The sequence below is a fragment of the Ochotona princeps genome, chromosome 22 (assembly GCF_030435755.1).
Source record: "Ochotona princeps isolate mOchPri1 chromosome 22, mOchPri1.hap1, whole genome shotgun sequence".
Lineage (NCBI taxonomy): Eukaryota > Metazoa > Chordata > Mammalia > Lagomorpha > Ochotonidae > Ochotona > Ochotona princeps.
The window spans coordinates 28,922,719-28,948,116 of NC_080853.1; the positions used below are offsets into that span (position 1 = coordinate 28,922,719).

Genomic DNA, 25,398 nt, shown 5'->3' on the forward strand with positions numbered 1-25,398 from the left:
TTATCAAATTTCCAGATTCTTTTGCCACTCAGGTCTCTGGAAAATGCTGTTTCCTTTGTGTGGGATGTTGTGTTGTCCCTCCTGCATATACTCACATCCCTCCAATCTTTATCTTGTTCTGTATGTTTTAGTGAGAACTGCAATGCCACCTGCTCAGAAAGACCCATCTACAGTGTGTTCTTCTAGCTCCCCATCAGTCTGAACCTCAGCGCTGTTTGTGTGTGTTTTGTTTGAAATTTTCTGCCATCAGCCTTTCTGTATGCTGGGGCTATGTATGTCTTATTTACAAATGTGATTCCAGCTGCTAGAATGGAGTATGGAATTAATGGTTCTCAACATGTCATTAAAGAATGAGTGACAAGTGGTGGGTGTTAAAACTCCAGTTAGTGTGCCTGCATCTCACGTTGGAGTGCCTGGCTTCAATGACAATCTCTAACTTCTGGCTTCTTGCTAATGCAGACCCTGGTAGGCAGCAGTAACGGCTCCCGTTCTTGGGTTGATGCCACCTGTATGAGAGACCTGATTTGCAATACCAAGTCTTCGTCCTGGCCAAGCATCAGGCATTACAGGCATTTGGGAAGAGAACCACTGAATGGAAGCTCCCACCATCTGTCTTGCCAAATAAAGAAATAAAGAGAAGTACTCTTCCAGATGATGCTTCATTTTTTTATGATCCTCCCTCCCTTACAGGATAGGCTTTTAAAAACAGATATATTATTTTTAGTGGAAAGGCAGATCTACAGAGAAAAGGAGAGAGAAAGAGAAAAATCTTCCATCTGCTGGTTCCTGGTGGCTGCAACTGCTGGGGCTGAGCTGATCCGAAGCCAGGAGCCACGAACTTCTGCTGGGTCTCCGACAAGGGTACAGAGTCCCAAAGCCTTTGGGCCACCCTCGACTGCTCTTCCGGACCATAGGCAGGGAACTGGATGGGAAGTGGAGCAGCGGGGACACGAAACGGTGCCCATATGGGATTCCAGCACTTGCAAGGCAAAGGATTAACCAATTGAGCCATCTCACTAGGCCCCAAATATTTTATTTCGTGGGTATCATATCACTTTTTTTGGTCACAAAGTAGGCATGACCTGAGAGTTTTAGATGTCAAATATATGATAGACCCCATGTCTATATTTCCCTGAGAAAATTCAGTAGCAATTTCCAGCTTTTTAGAAAAATACTTGTTTAATCAAAAGGCAAAATGACAGAGAAAGGGAGGGGAGGAGATGGGACCAAAAGAACAATTGGTCTTCCATTCTCTGGTTTGCTCACCAAGTGCCCACAACAGCCAGGTCCGGACCAAGCCAAAGCCAGGTGCCAGGAATGCCATCTGGGTATCTCATTGAGGTGGCAGGAACCCAAGTATAGTGGCATCTGGTGCCATCTCCCTGGTGCTTAGGAGGAAGCTGGACTTGATCTCAAGGACACTCAACCATGGACTAGGGGCACTGCAGGCTGTGGCTTAGCCTGCACACCTGCCTCAGGGCTTCTTGACTCTTAGGGAAAAATCACCATTAATCAAACCATCTACATGAAAATTTCAGTGAGAGTAGAAGGCAAGGATGTTTTTTAAAATCTAATGGAAAAATATAAGAAACAAATAATGTAAAGATGATGAATAATGGTAACAAACTGACCCAACCTGACAGTATGTATTATGAAACTAATAATTAATGCCATTCAGTACTTATATAGGAATAGTTTCATCAGTGGTCAGGATAATCTAGTTATAGATGCAGATAAATATGCAAACTTAATATGTGCTAAAGGTGTGTTAAGCCAGTGGATGCAGATGAATTTTTCAACAGATTTATGTTGCTTAGTTGATTTACTCTAGAGGGGCTGGGGAACAAAAGCAAAACTGTGTTTTAGCCTCAAAATGAAATTTAAATGCAGAGGAACTGAGGTTTCGGAATTGAAACTTGTCCATATTTTCTTAATACATTTGCAGGTTATTCATACTATTTGATCAAGGATGCTTTTCTGGTAAAACTTCTAACACCAAAGGCCTTAAAGGGGAAAAAGAATGATAGATATGACTGTAAAATTTTAAAAATTCTGCATCACCACTCTTGCCCAAAAAAGTTATGGAAAAAAATTTAAAATACCAGATAAATTGAGCAAAACATTTGCAGTGTGTATGGTCACATACGTATTGTTTGAGTATGTAAAGACTATAGCAAATTAGGAAGAAAAAAGACTCTGAGAAGCCAGTAAGGAACTGATTGGAGGAAATGTCCCTTTGGGATTATGATCGACTGAGATGACACAAGGGCAGGTACAAACACTTAAGAAAATGAGTAACAACTCTGCATGCGGTGCAGTGGGCAGCCTAGCTCAGGAGCTCCACAGTGCGTCCACAGGACTCTGCCTCTCTCCTGATTGGCTCTCTTGTTCATGTCCCTGAGATGTCTGTTCCGCTTCCCCGACAGTATGCTTCAGGCAGATGGTGGGAGCTAAGAAGATACAGACCAGCTGAGTCTGTTCTTTACCAAGCTGTGTTAGAAACGGCCACGTGGATTAGCAACTGGGAAAGGTGGCACCTTCCTGCCCCAAACAAAATTAGATTTTTCTCTGTGGAAGATAAGGGAAATGAACAATGGGTAGGTAGCTGGTTTTGTTGTGGTACATATATGAAGGCAGCTCACAGATAAAGAAATGCAAATGGCTTGTACACATGCAGATACCTAACAATTCATAATTATTTGACTACAAATCAGAGGAATAGTGAGATATTTAAAAGAGTCTGTTAATATTTTTTGGTAAGGATAATGGGAAATGTGTGCTTTCAAATATGGCTTCTTGTGGGAGCAAATATTTTCAGAAGGTAGTCTGAAAATCTATAACAAATAATATAAATGGATATGTTAACTGATTCATTAACTCTATACTAGGAAAATGTATCCTAGAGATTTGTGTATATGAAAGATAAATAAATCAAAATATCCACTGCAACATTTCTTATAGTAGCAAAGTGGAAATAACCTGAATGTGCTTTGCTGGGGAACCAAGACGATGAAAGCATATGGTATTTGCAAGTGTCTGAGATTATATTCATTGCTAAAACCTAAGAGCTGAATTCATGTGTGCTGGCGTAGGAGAATCTCAAAATCACGTTGTTGAATTTGAAAATTCCAGTGTGGAGTAGTTTCTATAATGTGGTCCCTCTGAGTGAAGAACTGACAAGAGATACGTGTCTATGTCTGCCTAACTTCAGAAAGAATATACAAGGAACTTTTGGAGATACTCACCTGTATGGGATAGGCAGGGAATCGGATACACTTTAGTTTCATTCATATGTCCTTTCTTGAAAGAGTATTTTATTTAAAATCTTTACATTTGATTTTCATAGTGCGTTTGTAAGAAGTATGATAATGAATTAAAACTATGCTTTTGGTGAACAGATAGTTGATAGACTTAGCTAGTATATCAGCTTCACATTCTCCTCCTTCGTAGTGTAATTTATTTGGCAAGTAAAGAGAGAAAGAGGGAGGGAGGTTAAAGAAAGAAGCTCAGTGCAGTGGCCCAGTGGCTAAATCCTCCGTTTGCATGCGCCTTGTACCTTCGTCTTGCTGTGCTTTGATGTGCCTTCCTTTGTACTCCTGCCTTGATGTACCAGAAGCCTTGAAGTTTCTGAGTTCCAGTTCTTTGGGGGTTTTATAGTGAAACTGGGTGGTTTTTTAAATACATGCTGTACAATTCCAGTTTGTTTCTAATTGCTGGGAGGATGGAATTCCACCTTGTTGGATCTGCTGGATGAGCCACTGCTTGTTTGTGTTTCCGTTTTTCAGAAGGTTCACTGTTTTTGTTTGACTGCTGTTTCTATCCCTCCTTACTGAATCTTGCCTTTTTCTCATTCTTTCTTGTAATTACACTGGGATTTGGAGCAGCAATGGAGGAAAATGCATGCATTTAATCTACTGAGTTTAACCAGACACTTCCCCCAAATCTGATTTTTTTTTTACTGTTGTCTTTGATAGTGTGTGGGTTAATTTTGCATTTGTTCTCCACATGCCAACTTGCTATGCCAGATGTCTGAAGACTTCCTTGGGGAAGAAAATGACAGTTTTTAGAATGTGTTGTTCTTGAAATGTTCCCGCTGGTCACAGCGTGTGAGATCTCAAGGAGGCTCAGCAGTTTCTAACTACTGGACTCTCAGGAGAAATACAGTTTCATCCTTATTTGTATAAGCTAGTTGTAGCATTTTAAAATGTTTGTAATAAAGTTTGTGGCTTATTGTTGGAATTGAATTTAAGGTAGTAATCAAAGATTTTGGTGGTGTGCCCCTGACATCAGGGAGAGCCTGGTAAGTGAGCCCTAAGAGCTGATCAAAGAGTCGTTGGGCGTTTTGTACTGCATTTGTGTTTTAGCCCTTTAATTTAGTAGTATTTCCAATTCCATCCTGAATTTCATAATGTACACTCCACTCCCACCCCCCGACTTCACTCTGCTTGGCGGCCTCTGGCATTGTCTTTGCCAAATGGTCTCTGCTCATGCATTAAACTGCCTTTGCCATCAAGGCTATCTGAGGTACAAACAGTGATTGTTGGAAAATGGGCATCTTTTAGGATCTTATTGATTCCACATTTTGTTTTACTCATCAAATAGCAATTGAAAGACTAAAAGTTGTTGAATAATGAACACTGATGCTTTCTGCCCAGGTTCTCCTTTCCTTGCCAGTGAGGATGGTGTGCTGGGTGGAGTCATTGTTCTCCGGTCAGGCCGATGTTCTGCAGAAGCGGACTCTTCCCAGAATAAGCAGACACTTCTAGGTAAGTCAGACACACACCAGTCACCAGTCAGAAAAGGCATATGGATTCTGGTTTTTTAGGACATGAAACAGTATGGAACTTAGTGATTTTATGTTTTGGCAGGGTAAGGATATGTGTTAATAGCTAAACATTTTTCCCTATTAAAAGATTATTGCTTTTTCTCAAGTATATTTATTGTTTTCCACAATATATTTTTATAGGTATAGGGGTTCTTCTCTTCCCAGCCTCGCTCCCCATTTCTGCTCCCATCATTTTCCCCTGAATTCTCACAGTACTGTGGTCTCTTAATAACAGTCACAAGTTTAACATTCTGCTACTTCAGTGTATCATGACATGGTAGATATAGGTAAAGATAGAAAATCTAGTATCATACTGTAAAGGTATATTTACTTATTTCATTGGGAGTCCTACTTTTTGCATAAAGGCTGTTGTGTATCAGACAAAACATGATCTTTATACTTTTGAAATTGGCCTATTTCACTAGGCATGGTGGTCTCCAGTTGAGATCATTTTCTTGAAGATTATGGCTTAGTAGTATTCCATAGAATAGATGTACCACAGTTTCTTTATCTATCCATATGTGGACAGGCCTCTGCGCTGTTTGCCTGTCTCCACCATCATGAATTGTGCTGTTATAAATAACTTACGCCAAGCTCATGGCGTAGTAGAGATACTCACAATACCTGATGTCATAATGTCTCAATGATTTTTTAACATTTGTTCATTTCATTTGAAAATAAGAGCGAGCAAGAGAGAGATCTTCCATCTGATGGCTTACATTTGTCCTTACCATTTGGCCCTGGGCCAGGTGGAAGCCAAGAGTCTAGAGCTCAGTCTAGGCTTCCGTGTGAGAGCCAGGGACCCAAAGACTTGAGCCATCAGCCAACAGCATGAAGTGTGCATGAACAGGAACCCAGAAGCCTAAGTAGGACTCTGACTCAAATCCACACATTCTGATTAGGAGACACAGACATCCCAACTGGTGTCTTAACCACTATGCCAAATACCTGTCTTATAAGATGTTTGCTTGAAGTGGTTTTCTTTTGTTAAACTTACACAAATATAGTGCTTCACTTCCTTGGTTTCTTAGTCATTGTTGAATCCTTGGAATTTTTTCCACATTTGGATAGTAGGGAGTTAATTTTGAGCATATGCAAAGGTTGTACCAGGATTTCTGTAAAAACTCGAGAATAACCTCCAGCACTGGGAAAGGAGGAGTCACTAAACTGGCTTCATGGGTTATTCCTGGGAAGGAGTTTCATGGCCCTTTTCAGAGCCTCACTTCTTGCCAAGGCCCGTCAGAAGCAAAGACTTCTGACTCATGGCTATGAAGGAATTACAAGCATGGCTCACCTAATATTATCAGTTCTCTTTTTTCCTGATTTTTGTCATACTTCAGCTCCACCTTGAAAGAATATATTTTACATTTGCAATAAAATTTTTTTGAGATAATATATTTTAAGTTTACGCTATAGTCAAAGACTTAATGTTCCAGTAAATAACACATTCAGCTGACAAAAAGTAAAATGACCAACTTAAGCAGGAAAATAGGTGAGGGCTATATATGATAATCAGATAAAAAGATGTTCAGTTTTACTTATATAAACTAAATTTTCTTTTTTCTAAAGTAAAGAGTCAGAAAATTCATTTAAGCCATAATACTACGTAATTCGTGATTGGTTTGACAGATTTAAAACAAAGCTTGGCAAAACACTGCAGTTGCAGCAAAAGAATACACATAATCATTACTTATTTTTAAAATTAGCTTCCACAGCATATAAAGGAGAACATAAGGTATTCGTCTTTCTCAGTCTGACTTATTCCAGTCCTCGTGATTTCTCCCATTTCCAACTATTTTTATGGAAATGGTAGAATTTTATCTTTTTTTTAAATAATTGAATAGTATTAAGTTCTCTGTGTGTGTGTGTGTGTGTGTGTGTTCCACATTTTCTCTCTTCACCTGGTGATGAACAGCTTGTCTGACTTTACTTTTTGTGAATGGTGTGGTTCTGGTTATTACCATTGTGGTGCAATTATGTCTCTCTTTTTTAAAGATTTATTTATTTTTGTTGCAAAGTCAGATATATAAAGAGGAGGTGAGAGAGAGAGGAAGATCTTCCGTCCAATGATTCACTCCCTAAGTGAGCCGCAACGGGCCGGTGCTGTGCCGATCCGAAGCCAGGAGCCAGGAACTTCCTCCAGGTCTCCGAGGGTGCAGGGTCCCAAAGCTTTGGGTCATCCTTGACTGCTTTCCCAGGCCACAAGCAGGGAGCTGGATGGGAAGTGGAGCTGCCGGGATTAGAACCGGCGCCCATATGGAATCCCGGGGCGTTCAAGGCGAGAACTTTAGCTGCTAGGCCACGCCGCCAGGCCTGCAGGTATCTCTTTGACACATTAGGTTCATGTCTTTTGCAGTAGTGGGATTGCTCCATCATAGGGCAAGTCTGTTTCTAGCTTGGAAAGAAATCTCCATGTTGTTTTCCTCAGTGGCTGCAGTAATGCATTCCCGCTAGCAGCTTTCTTTCCTCCTCATCAGCATTTGTGACTTTCTGTCTTTGGGGTAACAGCCTTTCTGATGGCAAAAAGGTGATATCTTACTATTGTTTTGGTTTGCATTTGGCTACTGCCTTGTGATATTGAACATTAATGTATGTCCATTTTTATTTCTTTTTCTGAGAATGTATTAACCTCTTTAGCCCATTTTTTTAAAGTTTATTTTATTTTATTATTGGAAAGTCAGATATACAAGAGAGGAGGAGAGACAGAGAGGAAGATCTTCAATCTGTTGATTTGCTCCCCAAGTGGCTGCAGTGGCCAGACCTGAGCCAATCTGAATCCATGAGCCAGGAGCCTCTTCCACGTGGGTGCAGGGTCCCAAGGCTTTGGGGTGTCCTCAACTGCTTTCCCAGGCCACAAGCAGGGAGCTGGATGGGAAGTGGGACTGCCCATATGGAATCCTGGCGTGTGCAAGGCAAGGACTTAAGTCATCTGGCTACCAGGCAGGGCCCTCTTTTGCCCATTTCTTAACAAGATCAGTGTTTCTCTTTTTTTGTTTTGTTTTGTTTTTATAACAGACATGTTTTGATTTACTGATTTTATGTAATGTCTATCAACTGTCCTTCACGTCTTCAACTATGGAAATCAAGGGTAATTCATACATGTTTTCCTTGTCTCTTCCCACTTAGTGCCATACTTGTCTCAACCTCTGTCAGCCAGGGTTTTGTTGTATTTTTAATGACTGTGTTCTATCATATAGTTGTGTTTGTCTTCTGTGTTTTAAATAGAGATTGATTCCAAATAGCAATACTAGATAACCTGCATGGGAAGTATTCCAGCTTGTAAACATTGCTGATTTCATGTAAACAAGGAAAGTGTCGGCCTTAGAGCTGCGCCTGTGAGGAGAGGTTTCTCAGATACTGAGATCAGGTGGAACCCTCACACTGAAGTCCATCGTGTGTCCCAGGTCACACCACAGCTATAACATCGTAAATGTGCTTCTCCTCAGTGCTCAGTAGTATCTGGGAACCAGGGGAATTTAGATGCCTTCCATTCCTCTGCATTAAATACGATTCCCAAAATATAAAAAAAAAAAAAAAGCCTTAAGTGGTCACATGTTACTTAATTGCTTTTTTAATTGCAGAACTGTTATACTCAAAGTCTACTTTAATCTTCTCTGTGTCCTTTTTCTTTTCTGAAAATCATAGATAATGTTCCCATTATACCACAAAAAGCATTTTGGTCAGACCCCATTTCCACTTGGGGCTTCTGGTGACCCATTACGGAATCTTTCCTTTTGACAAACTCATCGATTTCCAGATCCCCAGTGGGCTGCAGTGACTCAGGTGCAGGGGAGTGTTCAAGTGTGGCATTTGTTTCCTGCTCCATGAATAGAATGGGGAAATGTCAAGCATAAAGGAACTTTCAGAGCCTCTTGTGTGACCTTATTAAAGGGGCTTTTCCATCGATTGTTTGATATTCCTCCCTTCAAAATGGGGAGCTTAATTCGTCCAGGCTTGAGTTTGACTGGCACATCAGAGACTTACTGCCAACAGAATTTGGCAGGAGTAAGAATGTGCAACTTTTGAGTTAGGGTCCGCAAAAGCACCACGGCTTCTTCTTGCTCTCGCGGTTGGATCCCTCACTCTAGGAAAGGTCAGAGGCCATATCAGGAAGAAACTCAGGCACCACTACAGACAGGTCCACATAGCAAAAAACTACAGCCTCCTCTCACCAGTCAGCCGGAAGTGAGGGGGTTTCTGTCAGCAGCCTCAGAGCTGAGGGAGTTTTCAGGTGACCAAAGCAAACAAGTGACATTGCCTTAAAAACCCTAAGAAAGAACCACCCAGCAAGAACAGTCCTCAGTATTTGACCTGCGGAAACAGTGAGATGAATAATGCTGTTGTCTGAACCCATTACATTTTGGATTCGTTTGTTATGCCTTGGTTGATAACTAACCCTTTTAAGCCCTCTTACTGCCGATAGTCCTCTAGTTTGAACTCTAGTGAGAAGTCAAGGTACACCTGCTACATCTTCAGGTAGCCCTGTTAGACTTCAGCTTCCATCAGTGGATCCTGGGTCTCTTTCTTGGGTCTCTTGGAGGCAAATCTGGCCCATAGCCTCCTGCACTCTTTGTGCTGTTCACCCTTCTCCAGCTGTCTCTTTAGCCTCCCCGTCCCCAGGCTCACCACCTCTGCTTGTCCCTCACTCCCATCTGCATCCTGCCACTGGAGTTGTCTGTATGAAACATCTGGAGCTGGCCCAGAGAGCCTCATTGTGAGCCACAAACCAGAGATGCTGAGAGAGCAAACTGTCCCAAAGCAGAAAGGGACCAAAGGAGAGTCTTGCGTAGAGTCACACCGGTATCAGAGGTATGACTCGAAATACAAATCCATGCAATTGATTTGGTACGTGCTTAAGCCAAATGCTCACTAACTGTCCATGCATGTTAAAATAAAACAAAGCATGTGCCTCTTACTATCATTCCCATGCTCCCTACTTTAATCTTTCAACTAAGACACCATTTCCCATACCCCCCTGCCTGTATGCACACACGTACACGCACATGCACACACACAGCTCTACACACGGCTCTATCTGTGCTGGAAGCTACCTAACTAGAGCAGCGATGCCCTCCTCTGCTCCATGCAGAGCATGCTTTCAGTGTCACATCTGCCTAGTCCCTCTTTTCCTTGTCTCAAACATCTCAGGTTCATGCTTTCCAAAGCATGTGGTTTTCCAGAGGATCATTTTTGTGCCAATAATCTTATGTATGCTCTTACCTGTCCTGCGAATTCCCTGGCACAACACAATCCCTTCTTTGAGACCCAAATCAAATACAGATCTTGCAATCCTCTGGAAATCTTTCTCCCAAGTTAAGTTTCTCTTACGCATTGGTCTTCCTTCTGGCGCTTTCTGTGACTGTCTACACTTCTTTCCTAGACCAGCATGTCTTCATACTATATTCTGAACTCAATTATTCGAGAGGAATGGATCACACATCTATAAGCTCGATGAACACACATGGGGAGCATATGAACTTGAAATAGCTTTCCAGGCATTAGAACATTTCATCACTTGCAAGAAGCACACCAACACATTGTAAGCTGTTTGACAGCACGGACTGGGTTTTTCTGAACTCCATCCTCACAGCCATACTGGCTTCCATTAATTGTTGGATGAATGAAGGATTGTCGAATGGAATTATCTTGTTTCCTATCTGGGAGACATTTTCACAGAAATTTACTCCTCTTCCAGAAAAATTAAATGTCACATGAAACAGCCTCATATACTTTAGAGAAAAAAATAAACAATATGGGTTGGAAATTTGGATAGTGCAGGGTGTCCAGGCACAAGAGGATCTGGCGACAAAGAAGACAGCCCCTGGAAACAGCCTTGTGAAAGGACGTTCGAATGTGAGCATGGTTATAGCACTCATCCTGCCACCTCCACCCTCCAGGTCATGAGATGCTGACGCAGCCTGGCCTACAAATTGTAGATTTAACGTAAAGCAAATGCCTATCCCTGGAATGAGACAGCTGAAAAGAATTAATTTTCTCTCTGCTTTTAGAGGAAAAGAGCCAATATATTTTTACCTGCTACAGTACAATTACATGTGCAGTCCAGGCCTCTACACAAGTGCTTTATTGAGACTGCAGTTTAAAGTATGCTTAATAAATTGTGTAAACAAAGGAACATCAATCCTTCCAGTTGAAAAAGAACGAATTCTTTGCCATTATAAGCTTATGATTAATTACAAGAAAATAGAACATATGCAGAAATATAAAATAGGCGATCTGTGGGTGCTTCTTTTTTATTGTATATCCTACCTAGTAGACCCTGTGAAGTTTAGATATTCCTGCATTGGCATAATCAGTAGGAAGCAGCAAGTGTGGGGAGCTATGGGAAACAGACGCCATATGTTTAACGAAAAGCTTAAGCAGTCCAGGACACAAGGCATAGCAATTCCTCAGTGGTTTTTTTTTTTTTTTTTGGAAGATCTGTGTGTTTTTAACTAACGGTTTATGTTGAAGTCTTCACCCTAAGCAGGTTTTAGGCCCACAGCTTGTTCAAAGCCAGTCTGATACCTTTTTCAGTTTACCCCAACTTAAGAAGCTATAGTTTTTTTTTTCTCTCTCTCTCTAGGAATATGCATGTGATTCTGATCATTGTTTTGTATATGAGTCCTTTGGTTTGTCCAGGTAATCCCTACTTGCCCCTATTTTCCCCTTATCCTTTACTATGAATTGTTTCATGTATTTTTAAAAGAAGTACTTTATACATTTATATGTTATAAAAGATACAATAAAGTGAGCACCTGAGGACCCACCCACCCCCAGCCTAAGCGATTGCTCATGACCCATAACATTGACGCCGCCACGTGGACCTCTCTGATCTTACTGCTTTGTTTCCATCACGTTTATTCCACATTCACCCTTTGCTTCTCCTTACGGTTTTTTCTCCTTTACTTGTATCTGTAAACGTTGTGTTGTTTAGTTTTACTTGGTCTTCAGGTTTAGATAAGTGGCTGGTCTTTTGATGCATTCTATGGCAATGTTTGCAGCTTCTGTCAGGATTATCTGAAAGGATAAAGAATTCCTTTATCGTTTTAGACTTAGTTATCATACCAAACTGTTCTGCAGTTGCCAATTAGAACTTCGCTGAGGCATTTCTCTCCCTTTTCACGTCAGGCTTTCCTAGGCTTTTTGAGTCGCTGCTGCCAAAGCATGCTGTAGTTGAAACACAGAAAGTTAGATTGAATCAGTGCTTCCTGGAACAATAAAAAGATAAAAGGTCATTTGACTGTAAGTTAGAATTGCAGCTGCCTTTTGGTTTTACTGGCATTAAAAAATTTGGTGAGCACATATAAACACATGCACTTCAAAGTGGTGTGGGTTATTTCCATCACATGCTCATGCTACTGTGGGCACTTATGACCTGGCATTTCTGTTGCGCTCACATGATCCTGAAACCAACAAAGGGGAGGCCCATTATGTTTTAGCTGGTGGGGGGAAATGTCCTTTAGTGATGGCACTAATTTTTATCTTATAAATGGGAATAAAACTTTGATCTTTTACTGGGTCCAATGTCATTATTAGAAGCTTACTGTTCAGTGCCTCGGCAGTGCTCTGTAATATTCACACCTTTACTGTAGTAAATTGGCATTTTAGCTCTTACTAGGGGTCAGATGGGAGAATACATGTTTGGTTTCTGAGGTGCCAAATGCATAAAGCAGCCATGGCATGTATACTTCAGTGACTAAGATACGATTTTCTGTTATACTGTTCTGGGATTATAAGTTTCAGGGTTTTTATTTTTAAGACACAAAGATGTTAATGGCAGCGGTTGTAATTTGTTGCTTTTTTAAAGACATTTACTTCCTTTCAACATCTGTAATTTTCTTGTCCATCATAAGAAATGTATTTCTAGACATCATGAACCAAGGAGTTGTTTTTTGGCCAAAGAATTTCTCATGTGAAATTGGATATACAAAAATTTATGAGTAGAATGTTAGCTATTATGTAATTCATATTACTGAATTGCATAATAACTAAACTTTTCAGAACAACCTTTTGACAGATTTTATAGTCTGTTCTCATCTGCTCAGAGAGTAACAAAAGATCATTCTTGCATGAAATAAATCCTAAGAAATATTTGTGGAATGAACACAAACATGTTTTAATATAATCCATTCACTGAATGAATGATTTGTTTTTCGTTTTTTGTTTTGTTTTGTTTTTTAACCAGACCTTCAAAGTTCCATCCAGTGGCTCCCTATTTCTGGAAGTTTCTAGTATAAAATGTTAAAGCCAGGAAGATAATTCAAATGCCCTTTGGAGGTTGTGTTCATATTTGACCCACATCCATTTTTTTTTCTAGTCAGCATCCTTTGGTCTTGAACACATCTGAGGGAGCCTTTCAAAGAGGAAATGATTATTTTCTTGGCTTAACATAACTAGGATCTTATAGAGCTCCATCCCGTGGCTCCTGGGGCTCTGCAGTAGTGAAAGTGTTTCTGGGGAAGCATGCCAACTCAATTCTTTCATGGCTGTAGCAGGACATAACATTACATGAATATTCCGAGTTCCACATCAGGACAGGAAAGTACCCTTTCTTGTTGTTGATTTATTGTTATTAAGATGAACCCCTTCTTGCCTTATAAAGGGCTTAACGACCAGGAGTAGGATCTACAAGGTAAGAGAAGGCTGTTTTATGGACGGTTCCCCATTCTTCCCATTTTATAAATGAATTTTCTTTATTCAATAAAGAGTAACATAAGTACTGTGCAGAATGTCCCAGGGTATGCCATGCAACCCAAGGCTAAGGAGCGGCCGCCGACTTGGCAGCCTCCCAGACCAACACGGTTCTGATTTCAGAGTTCTGTTTTCTTTGCAAGAAAGTCTGGGATGTGAAGCCAAGCAGCAAGGTTTTAAATGGGGGTGGGAACCAGTGTAGCTGGGGGTTGTTGACAATTGGGGGGCAGTATTGTTTTTTTAAAAAGGGGGTGGCTGAAGGCTTCTGTCTGGTCAGGAAGGAGAGTCTCTTTGGATAGAGGAAAACAGTGTAGTAAAGGAATTTTTTGTTTGTTTGACTTAATTCAAGCAAGATAATGTGTGCACAATTCTGAAACAGGAAGAGGTATTCTGGGGGAGGAAGCAGGAGAGCGTAGTGTGTATCCCCAGCATTGGGCAGGGAAGATGGTCATTCAAATGCTGCTAGAAGGAAAGCCTTGCGTCTAGCCTGGGGACTGCTTTGTAGAGCAGAGCAGCTTCAGGCCAAGGAAGAACCGCTTCTGAGCACGGTCCTCAAGGCTGAGTTCACTTGGGTGAAAGCATGACGAACAGCTTTCCAGAAAGGGTGGTTTGTGCAGTGATGAGCAAATGCAACCGGAACATGCTGATCCTGCCGTTCCTGAGGAGTGCCCGTGCAGGTTGCCCTCACCTGACTCATGCCCTGGCACTGCTTGTGACAAGTTGATAACTTAGTGGATGGAGAAGGATCCTGCTGAGTCTCTATGTCCAGTGGTTTGGTTTTGCTTGTTTGTTTTTTTTAATATACTCAAGAACTTATTTTAAGGGATTGGCATTGTGACCTAGCAAGCCACTGCCTACTGTGCCATCATCTCCTATGGGCACTTGTTTATGTTCTGTCTGCCCCATTTCCAGTTCAGCTGCACGCTAATGTGCCTGGGAAAGCAGCGGAAGTTGCTTGGCTCTCTACATCCACACAGGAGACCCAAAAGAAGCTCCTGGCTTCTGGCATTGGCTTGGGCTAGCACCAGGCATTGTGGCCATTTGAGAAGTGGACCTGTGAGTGGAAGATATTTGCTGCTCCCTCCCTCTATAACTGTGCCTTTCAAACAAATACATCTTTTTAAAAAAGCCTTATTTTAACATGTTCTGTGTGCTTTCTGAAGAGATCATTTCATAGTCTGGGCTGTTTCAGGGAGCATCACAGACTCTTGCACTTTGGCCTACTAAAAAAATCAGTAGATGAGGTTCTAAACAGTCAGCAGCTGCTGCTATTGAAAGGCTGAGAGACTGTCTAGGTGGAAATCAGCTTGATCTTGGCCACACTGAAGACTGTGATTGCCAGCACTTCAACAGGTTCACACACATCACCGCAGGTCGTTCCTATACCATGCATGTTGGTGAGCTCATGGTCCCCTGCATGTAATAATTAACACTTGGAAAAATCTCAGTACATCTCACAGGTTTCCCATGTTGCTGAAATCAGTTTTTATTTTATTTTTTATTTGGAATTTTATGGTACAATTTCATAGGGTCTGGGATTTTCCCACCCCCTCCCCAGATTCTCACCCCTCATCTGATTTTCCCAATGTTATTACGATACTATAGTCCTTCATAAGTGGTCATAAGTCCATCAGTCTGTTTCAATCAGTTGTTAATACTCTTACAGTAAGCTTCATTTTCTAATGTATAGAATGATTTCAGATATATTCCCTCAAATCAGGAACCAGATTATAGGCTTCTAGAGATGACTAGTGATAAGAAATGTTAGGCGTTTACTGAAACAGTAATTTTCTTTATGTAAACATTGGGCAAACTTTGTGCTACCATTTCCTGGCCTGTAATTACAAATTAGAGCTTAACGAATAACTAGAGTTTGGAAAGGCTTTTGTGATATCAACATTACCCTTGAGCCAAATCAGTGTTTGCTACTAATTTTTCAAAACTAACTGTATTTATTTATTTATTTATTTTAGTTTTTATGATACAGTTCCGTAAGCTAAGGGATTTCCTCTTTTACCCTCTCCATTGCCCCTCATCACCTATTGATTCCCCTATATTATTACAATAGTGTAGTCCTACAGCAACAGTCACCAGTCCATCATTCTGTAAGTGTACCCTGTCATTGGAGGTATAGTCAATGGTAGAAGTTGGTGTTTTTTTTTTTTTTTTTTTTTTTTTTTTTTTTTTTTTTTTAAGATTTATTCAGTTTATTACAAAGTCAGATATACAGAGAGGAGGAGAGACAGAGAGGAAGATCTTCCGTCCAATGATTCACTCCCCAAGTGAGCCGCAACGGGCCGGTGCTGTGCCGATCCGATGCCGGGAACCAGGAACCTCTTCCAGGTCTCCCACACGGGTGCAGGGTCCCAAAGCTTTGGGCCGTCCTCGACTGCTTTCCCAGGCCACAAGCAAGGAGCTGGATGGGAAGTGGAGCTGGGATTAGAACCGGCGCCCATATGGGATCCCGGGGCATTCAAGACGAGGACTTTAGCCACTAGGCCACGCCGCCGGGCACAATGGTAGAAGTTTTTAAAAAGTGGTTTATTTTATGTATTTGAAGGCAGAGAGGCACACTGAGTTTCCCACTTGTTGAGTCGCTTCTCAAATGGCTACAGCAGTCAGCCTGGGCTAGGTTGAAGCCAGCAGCGGGAATTCAGTTGGATCTGCTGTAGGGCTGGCAGGGCTGGCACTGCTGAATCCCTTCCTCCATGTTTTGCTTTGTTTTGCGTTAAGTTTATTTGAGTGTGTTCCTAATGTTTCCTGGTGGAGACCTTTTCATGACCTGAGCATTTCTAACAACCTGTCAGGGTGTGGATTATTAAGAAACTATAGCCAGAGGCAGAGTTGGGACTTGAAGCCAGGTTTGTCAAATGCTTGTCCCTAGAACAATTTTTACTTTCTGGTAGAAAGATAGTTTGGAGAAGGTTTGATGTTTTTTGTTTGTTTTGTTTTGTTTTGATTGTTTGATTGTTTTGATTGTTTGTTTTGATTGTTCTTTGAGCATAGCACAGACCCCCCTCACCCCCGATATATGAAAGCACTTCAAGAGAACATGTTGAATTAAAAGATACTTTTTTGGCAAAAAAAAAAAAAAGAGAAAGATATCTATTCATACTTTTTAAGTAATAGGACTTTCCCATGAACCTTTTGAAGAGCTGTTACATGGGCCCAGCAAAATAGCTCCACTGCCTTGCATCACCAACATCCCATATGGGCACCAGTTCAAGTCCCAGCTGTTTCACTTCCCATTCAGCTCCCTGCTAACGGCCAGGGAAAGCAGGGAGGATGACCCACAGCCTTGGGACCCTGCACCCACGTGGGAGACCAGAAACAAGCCCCTGACTCCTGGCTTCAGAATGACTCATTTTCGTGTGGTCAGTGGACAGATCTTTGTCTCTGTCTCTCCTTCTCTATGTAAATCTGCCTTTCCAATAAAAATACATCAATAAACAAATAAAGAAAAATAAAAGTTCTTACGGGCATGGATTTCAAAGAAATTTTTGCAGCACAAATTATTTCATTTTCCATCTACTCTTAAAGCACCCTCTTGCATCATGAAGTATGCCTTGAAGACAATCTTTTCCAACCCACGGCATGATGGGCCTGCTCTTTGCTCCTGACCTCATGGTCCATGAAATCTGATTGTTGAATAACGATATTCTGTGATGTAAATGTGTACTTTTCAGCTTCAGTAATGTAGAATATCTTCACTTATTTACAGGCATTCATATCTACTCTTGTTCATGTCCTTTTCTGATTTCTATTTGAATATTTGTTATATTACTTTGTATGCCATACTTCATATTTTAAGAAAACCCTTTGTTCATGCTGGGAATTGCAGATTTGACATTTATTTCTTGATTTTTTTTAACTTGGCCAAATAAAGTTTTAAAATTGCATTTCTTTATTTTTTATTTGCTTGAAACATGGAGATAGATATAGACAAAGGGAGGTCTTCCCTGTGCTGGTTGATCTGACCTGGGTCATATCAAAGCCAGAAGCCTGGCACACACTGTAGATTCCCAGGTAGAGTACAGGTACTTGAGCCATCAGCTGGGACCTCTCAAGGACACTTCAGCAGGAAGCGGCATGAAATGCAGGGGCAGCCGTGAGCCCTGGCACTGTATGGGTCATACAGTATCTCACCAGCAGTGTCAAGTGCTAACATGGTAAATATATTGGTCACGGCCATCTCTTGTGGCCTCCAGGTTTTGTTATAATATTAAGGGCTTCCAACTTGCATTTTTTTTTAAACATATTGGTTACTCAATACTATGTCCACTAATTCCTTAACGTTATAAATTGTTGCTGATGTAATGTTGGTGCTTTTAATTGATCGGGATGATATTCTGCCGGCTCTACCTTCAGACCAGAGATGGTCTCCCCAAGAAGCCGTTGAACTTACCTGGACAATAAGATACTGGACTCTATGCTTGGTATATGCTTGCAATGAAAGAATCTCAACTGAACTTGAACTGTGGCAGTGCAGCAAGGTGGAGGAATCCACCATGGGGGGAGGGTTTGGGGAGGGGTGGGGGGAATCCCAGTACCTATAAAACTGTGTCACATAATGCAATGTAATAAAAAATATATATATTTTAATATATTTTATATATATATAGATTAAGGGCTTTCTTTAGGAGATATTATAAATGTTTTGAGAGTTGTGTTTGGTATTTGTGTTTGATGTTTTGTGGTCCTTTGATGGTTGTCAATTTTTAATTTTCTTACCATGTGGCAAAAATTGTGATTCTTGCAAATTTGTGCTGAGAAAAATTCGGAATAACAGAGTGATGAAATGCCACCACTTTTTGGATCCAAGAACCCACGTTGCACTCTAGTGTGTGCATTACCCACCTGACATAAGCCAGACCACGCCCCTTCTCAGCCTCAGGTGCCACCTCCGAGCTGTGCTGAGTTCTGTGAAAGACGCTGCCTGCTGCCTGACAGATTCCCAGTATTCCTTCTGCCGTTGCCTCCTTAAAGTACTTCACCAACAAGCAGTGTACTAAATTGCCTTACTCATACAATAAGTGTCATGCGGTGTTTCTTTTTATAAAGCATTCTATGAACCATAGACAACTCCGTTGCAGTTTTTTTTTTTTTAAGATTTACTTATTTTTATTGGAAAGTGAGATATACAGAGAGGAGGAGAGACAGAGAGGAAGATCTTCCATCCACTGAGTCACTCCCTATGTGGCCACAATGGCTGGAACTGAGTCCATCCGAAGCCAGGAGCCAGGATCTTCTTTCGGGTCTCCCACACGGGTGCAGGATTCCAAGGCTTTTGGCCATCCTTGACTGCTTTCCCAGGCCACAGTAGGGAGCTGGACGGGAAGTGGGGCCACGGTGACATGAACCAGCGCCCATATGGGACCCCAGCTACCATGCCAGGCCTATTTGCAGTTTTTAAAAGTGGGCTGAACTAAAGCCTTATCTAAGTGCAGTTGGTTGGCATTGACACTCATGTGTTAAATTACTTTTGGGGGGTGAGACAGGAATAGTAAGTATATATAAAAACAATAAATAATGATTTTTTTCTAAAAAAGTTGGATTACTTTCTTTAAGAACTACTAAACTTTATCTAAAAGTTTAATTGAAAACCCTTTAACAAAAAAGGACATATTTTGTGAAGTTTTGCAATGCTGCTTTATATGTAAATTTAAACTTTATGTGTATATTTTTGAAAGAAGGCTGAAATTTTTAGGGGAGGATAGTACATTGAACTTTTTTAGATTGTCTTAAAAACTGTGAAACTTTTTATGACTCGCTCTCAAGATTTCTGTGGAATTTTAAAAAGTGTTTCCACATTGATATTTTTGATATGGGAAGAAGTTGAGGTTTTATAAATGCCCTAACTTTGTATTTGAATATAATTTATTGTCAGTTGAGTAGGGGACTTTGGTTAGACTTAGTGCCTTTGCTCTGTTCAGCGATTTAGAATATCCAGACCTTGCCCTGGGCTTCAAGATATTTGAAGTTCAAAGCAGATGTGTGGGGAAGAAGAAACATCTGGTAAAGAGAGCTTTGTGCCTCGCGTGATGTTGTGTTCCTGCCCTCCCCAGCAGAGCGTCTGGTGAGCAGGTTGGCAGGTTGGGTAATTAATTAATGAGGAGGGAATGAGCCATGTATCTCTGGAACTCAGTTTTGCCCTTTTACTGCTTCTTTCCTTCCCACATGTCTGGCAAAGCCTTCAGAGTCCAAGCTCACTGATCCACAATTGTGTGTCAACTCAAACCCTTGTATTCAGGCGTCATTGGCTTGGATATCTAAACAGACAAGTGGCCTGGGACAGAGGCAGTTTAGTGTTGAGCGATGTAGTTTTATCATCAGGGAAGGCAGAACGGCATAAAAACTCAAATACCTGAGAAAGAACTAAGAATTTTGAAAATAGGTACTGGAGGTGAACAGTTCTATGTATATATGGGCTTGAGTTTTTCTTTTTGTAACTTTTCATTGAGATGTAATTTTACAGAAAAATTGCAAGAGTAGCACGAGACACCTGTGGTTTCTGCGGGTTTCATTTTTCCCATTGTATCTTTTTTCCCATTGTATCTTTTTTCCCATTGTATCTTTTTTCTATTAATTTTTCCCATTGTATCTTTTTTTCTATGCCTTTCATTTCTCTCTCCTCTCTGTCTCCCTTCTCTTTTCCCCAAACACACACATTTTTTTAAAAAGAAATATTTCAGAGCTAAGTGACAATCATAGGCTCTTTTAATTCTTCTGTGTGTAGTCCTTAAGAACAAGGTCACTCTTGTAAATATTCAGAGTGCAGTAATCCAGAGCATCACACTTGCTGTCGGGAGAACATTACTATTGCACATGCAGTCCATCACTTGTCTCATTACTGTCCCTTTATAATGTCCCCACCCTTCTAGTTCAGAATACAAGCCAGGCTGACACCTTGTATGCAATTATGCCTCTTTGGAACAGGAACTCTTTCTTGCCTTCTTTATATTTTTTCACTTGCATTTTTGAAGAGCTGGAGCCAGCTGTTTGTTTATTACATATTTATTTAAGAAAGTGAGAGACAGATATCTTCCCTTCTTCCGTCTGCTGGTTCATTCCCCCAGGTGTCTGCTGCAGCTGAGCTTCAGCCAAGTCATAGCCAGGAACTGAGAACTTAATTCAGGTCTCCCGTATGGGTATCAGAGTCCCAACCCTAAGCCATCACTTCTTACTTTGTAGGATGCACATTAGCAGGAAACTGCAATCGGAAGTGAAGCCGGGACCCAAACCCAGCACTCTAATATGGGATGCTCCTAAAAACGGCTGGGTCCAGTGCCCACCTTTGAACCAGTATTGCTCTGTCACGTTTGGTGATTCCCCCATTCAGTTCTTATTATGCTGTTCAGGGAGGGATGCTGCAGAAGTGGTATTGTGTCTCAGGATGTCATATCAAAAGGCACATGGTGTAAATTTATGCTTTAATTGGTGATGTTAGATCCAATCATCTGATCAGGTTGGAATACCACAGTGAACTTACAGTTTCCTTCTGTGTTTTTTTTTAAATGATTGTGGAGAAATACTTGGAGGTATGTAAATAGCCTGTCTACCTTCAATTTTCACCTGGGGCACTTTGTGTTGTGTTTATTAGTTGGCATTTTGCTGCAAGGAAGAGCTTTGGCTGCCCCTTCCTTTGCTAATTTATTGGCTTGGATCACTGTGGACTCACAAGTTCTTCTTTGTGTAGTGATTATAATTCATTAGTCATGTTATTTATTTTGATGGACATGGAATTGGTCAGTGGGGGCCTTTCCGACTGAACTGTGGATGGCTTTCGTAAGTCTTCTTCATTCTTTTGGCATTTCCTTACACTCTGGCACAAAATGATGTTCCAGATTCATGTAGTATTTTCTCTGGCCCAGTTCTTGAATTGACATTTCTCTAAGGAAATGTTGCACTTTCATGGAGAATGATGTTTAGAAGTCAAGACTCTGTGTGTGTGTGTGTAAATTTTAAAAGAAACTCTGCTATGGAATATTACATTTACTAGGGCACTGTACAGTATGCATTTGTGTATGTGTGTTTAATGTTACAAGTTTCAAACAGAAGAGCATTTATTTTACATATAATAATCATAAGTTTTGACAAGAAAGAAATACATTTTTCATTTCACAGTAAATGGCATTACGCAGTTTTGAGTACTAAATCATCTTGACATTTATGAAGGAGCAAATGGAAAGTGGTGGAACTGAGTGTGTGAAATATAAAGCTATCTTTAACTGTTCTGTTAAAAAGCAGAGATTTCTTTTCCATGTGTGATCTGAATGTACGTATGTGTGTTCTCTTTCATGGCAGTGGAATTTCTGTGGAGCCACACGACAGAGAGCATGTGTGTTGGATATATGTCAGCCCAGGATGGGAAGGCCAAGGTAAGTGGGAAACATTTAAGTCATAACCTGAGAACCCTGGAGCCGTTGCACAAGCCTTTAACCAGCCAAGCTGTTATGCGGGAATTTTTTTTTTATTTAGTCTTTCTTAGGCAATAGCTGTATGGTGTTCGTAAAAATCTGATTTTCCTTACTCCTAAGTTTCAGGCATAGTAAAAATCTGATTAATAACAGTTAATGGTCCCAAAGGAAGACCACAGATCTTTTTTGTATTTGGTGGAAGAACAAGTGGGGATGAGGAAAAAACCTTTTATTTTTCCCAGTTTGCTCCTCTTCACTGGAAAGAGTTAAAAAAGAGGCAGTAGGAGATTGGGAAGAGAAAATGAGCATAAAGCTGGTGTGCTGACATGTCTGGGTGCTTGTTCAAGAAATGTCAGACTAGATAGAGACAACTGAGGCAAAGAGAGCTTAACCCCCGGGACGTGTGTGTGACGCATCTGAGGTGGCTGACAGCCTGGCTTGTGTGCCCGTGGGGTTTGCCATCCCTGGCTTGAAACCTTCATGGGCAGTCCAGTTTCGGTGGCTTTGTGTGCCACAGGCACGTACACACACACACACACACCCTCTCAGTAAGTCACACCATTCACATAGGTATTGGTGCATCACTGCTAGAATCTCTTGATTTCTCTGAACTCATGGGAGTTGATCCTCAGAGAAGGAAATATCATTTGTAGATTTCATTTTATATTGGCCTCACACTCTTTGTTTGTCAAGCTTTTAGAAACAGTTGTGGCTTCTGATGGTACTTGACATTAGAGTACACGTTTCAAAGCTGTGGAAATTGAGCAACCTTTTCTTTAAAGTAAGTGATTTATTCTATGTATTTGAAATATAAAGGAAGGAAACTTCTGACAAAGTGTCTGATGCAGATTTAGTGATTAACAAAGGATAAAAGTGATAAAAACTAGTTTATTGCTCAGCTGTCATGTGACATTCATCCAGACTGAGCCCCATTCAGCAGGGCAGTAGCTTCTCTGTATAAGGATGTCTTATCAGAGACTGACCAGTAAGAGAGGCTGAAAAAAAAAAATCTCATGGAAAATGGAATCAAAGTAGAAGTTTATTTTGGAACAGAAGATTTTTGTAATCTCTCATAGTGTACATTTTCTATAAACTTTTTGAAGATTCCCTTGTCACAGAGCTATTTCTTCAGAAAAGGCATAAAGATTTTTTTTTGCATACTACTTAGAGCAGAGAATTACAGTTACCCTTTTCATTATTCATGTGTATTATTTACCATGATACAGTCTGGTAGGTATAGCAGTTCTTCGCTCATCCTCTCCTCCCTCCCTTCCGATTTTCCCCCAAATTATCCTAGTGGTATAGTCCCTTAGTAGCAGTTGAAAGTTTAACTTTCTGTTATTGAAATGTGTCGTGACATGGTAGGTATAGCCAAGGATGGAAAATCTGGTTTCATACTGTGCAGGTGTGTTTTCATGTTTCGTTGGGAGTTCCTGCTTTTATTCAAGAGTAGAGGGGCACGTAGAGCTGAACTTTACTTCCCAGTATGCTAGTCTCTGTTATACACCTCATCGATGAGCATATAAGTATATATTTGATTATAGAAGTTTATGTGACATTGGAAATGTGTTATGTCTATGCTGTTTCATTTGGTGTTCACTAGTCATGTGTAACTGTTGAACACTTGAAATGGGGCTAGTGTGACTGAAGAACTGACTTTTTAAATCTTAATTTCAATTTCTGTAGCTACAGGTTGCTAGTGGTTACTATTCTGAATAGCATGAGTTTAAACTATGAGTGGAAGCATGGTTATTCCAATAAGAATTTTTAGAACATTTTTCCTTAATGACAAACACAGTTCCTGAATATACAACAAGCCTGTAAGTCACAGGAGGCCTTACACAAGAATGGCTTGCAGCAGTTGAGTTTTCTCTCGCCCCTTACAGGGTGATTCTGAACTAAGATTGCTTTGTAATGAAAGAACATCATTAGGTAGCCTTTCGCAATGAAGCCAACCTGGTGGGATACAGGTCATCCGATTAAGTTTTCTATAGGGAAATGCTCTCATTTTCCCTGCTGGTGGCCTGTGGAAGACACCTTACCTTTTAACACAAAACATGGGTAACCACGGGCAGCGAGTCCTACAGTGTCCTTTAGTGGCTATTGCTTGACATCTGGTAGACATAGTTTTCATGCTGTTCGTAAATTCTCCAGCTAGCAGTTCGGCCAAAAGATAGAGCCACCCCTCTTGTCTCACTTGCAAATTGTGTCTTTGACCTTGCTTGTAGAAAATTTGTGACTCTCCGTTTCTTCCTCCTTTGGGCCCGTGAACTACAAAATGCAAAAACATGATGCTTTGGTTGCTGAATTCTAGATTTTAAAAAGTCCTCCTATGGTCATAAAGGCTGATATTTTATTACATTATAAGTAAAACTAAATTATACATGAGAAGCTGGGTTCAGAAACAAAAAAAGAAAATAAGAAAGGGAGCTCTAACATTGCATTTGGGGGGTGTGATCATTGTTTCCAGGTTTTCCATTTCTTTTTCCTGTGTCTGGAGAGATCAGGGAGACCAGGGAAGAGGCCACATGTAGCCTCCCAGTCACCCCAGCCACCGGGGTATGGGAAATGGCCACCCAATATCGACCCAAGTTTACATTCTTTTAATGAAACTGATACTCAGAACTACCTCCTTAATGCCCCTGTTTTCTGGCCGCTGTGGCAGAATCACTGAGCTCAAGGCGTACATCTGCAGTGAGTGTGCGTGGACTACTATGATAAAAGATACCGAAACTGGCAAGTGAACTGTTCAAGTTAACTGACTAGGTTTGTTTTGCTAGATAGAGGTCACTTTTTAAAACAATAAGGAAAATTTATCACTGAGAAGGAATAAGCTATTTTATAGGTCTTAAAGTGTCCCTCCACAGACTTTATTGGTTTCAAGGAAAAATAACTGGACAACAGAGAAATCATGAAACTTCTCTCCCGTGTGATCAAAAGTAATACCCCCAGTGAGGAGAAGATGGACGCTGTGCACCTCCGGATGTGATAAAAGACACAGTGACACATGTGCAGTGTTCATTCTGGAAGTGTATAACCTGAACTGCATCATAAAGAAACACCTGACAAATGTAAAATGAAGGGCATGCTATTAATGTAGAAAAGAGAAGCTGTTTTCTTTAAAATCAGCAGTGCCATTTATGAAAGGCTACAGAAATGTAGCAGATTAAATGGCAATAATATATGTAACAACTAAATGTGTTAACTGGTCTTAGAATGGCTCATATGTGGGGGAATGAGGAAAACTCTAAACATTATTTCTATTTGCAAAGTTGGAATGTGGATAGTAAGAGGTGTTACTGCATTGTTAAAGGTACTGAAGATATTGTGTAAAATGAGACATATTTATTCTCCAAAAAATACATGTTGATGATATAGGGGCAAAGAGATACAATGTAAACAGTATATTCTAAGTGATTATGAAAAAAATACGTGCATAGATGGATGAATACAAAGCAAATTTTA

At 40.7% G+C, this 25,398-nt stretch overlaps 1 protein-coding gene across 6 annotated transcripts in view; it reads left to right on the plus strand.

Annotated features, from left to right (window-relative positions):
• The window catches only part of TASP1 (taspase 1), a 185,411-nt gene that overhangs the window by 139,363 nt on the left and 20,650 nt on the right, over window positions 1-25,398 (plus strand). For 4 of the 6 annotated variants that reach the window (XR_009247487.1, XM_058679933.1, XM_004593362.4 and 1 more), the window contains 2 exons: window positions 4,656-4,766; window positions 21,821-21,894. Coding sequence is in view for 5 of the 6 variants with exons in the window: in XM_058679933.1 (XP_058535916.1) it covers window positions 4,656-4,766; window positions 21,821-21,894 (185 nt within the window). In the remaining variant the exon portion in view is untranslated. The remainder of the gene's footprint in view (window positions 1-4,655; window positions 4,767-21,820; window positions 21,895-25,398) is intronic. The other 2 variants (XM_058679934.1, XM_058679932.1) reach the window with 1 other exon arrangement.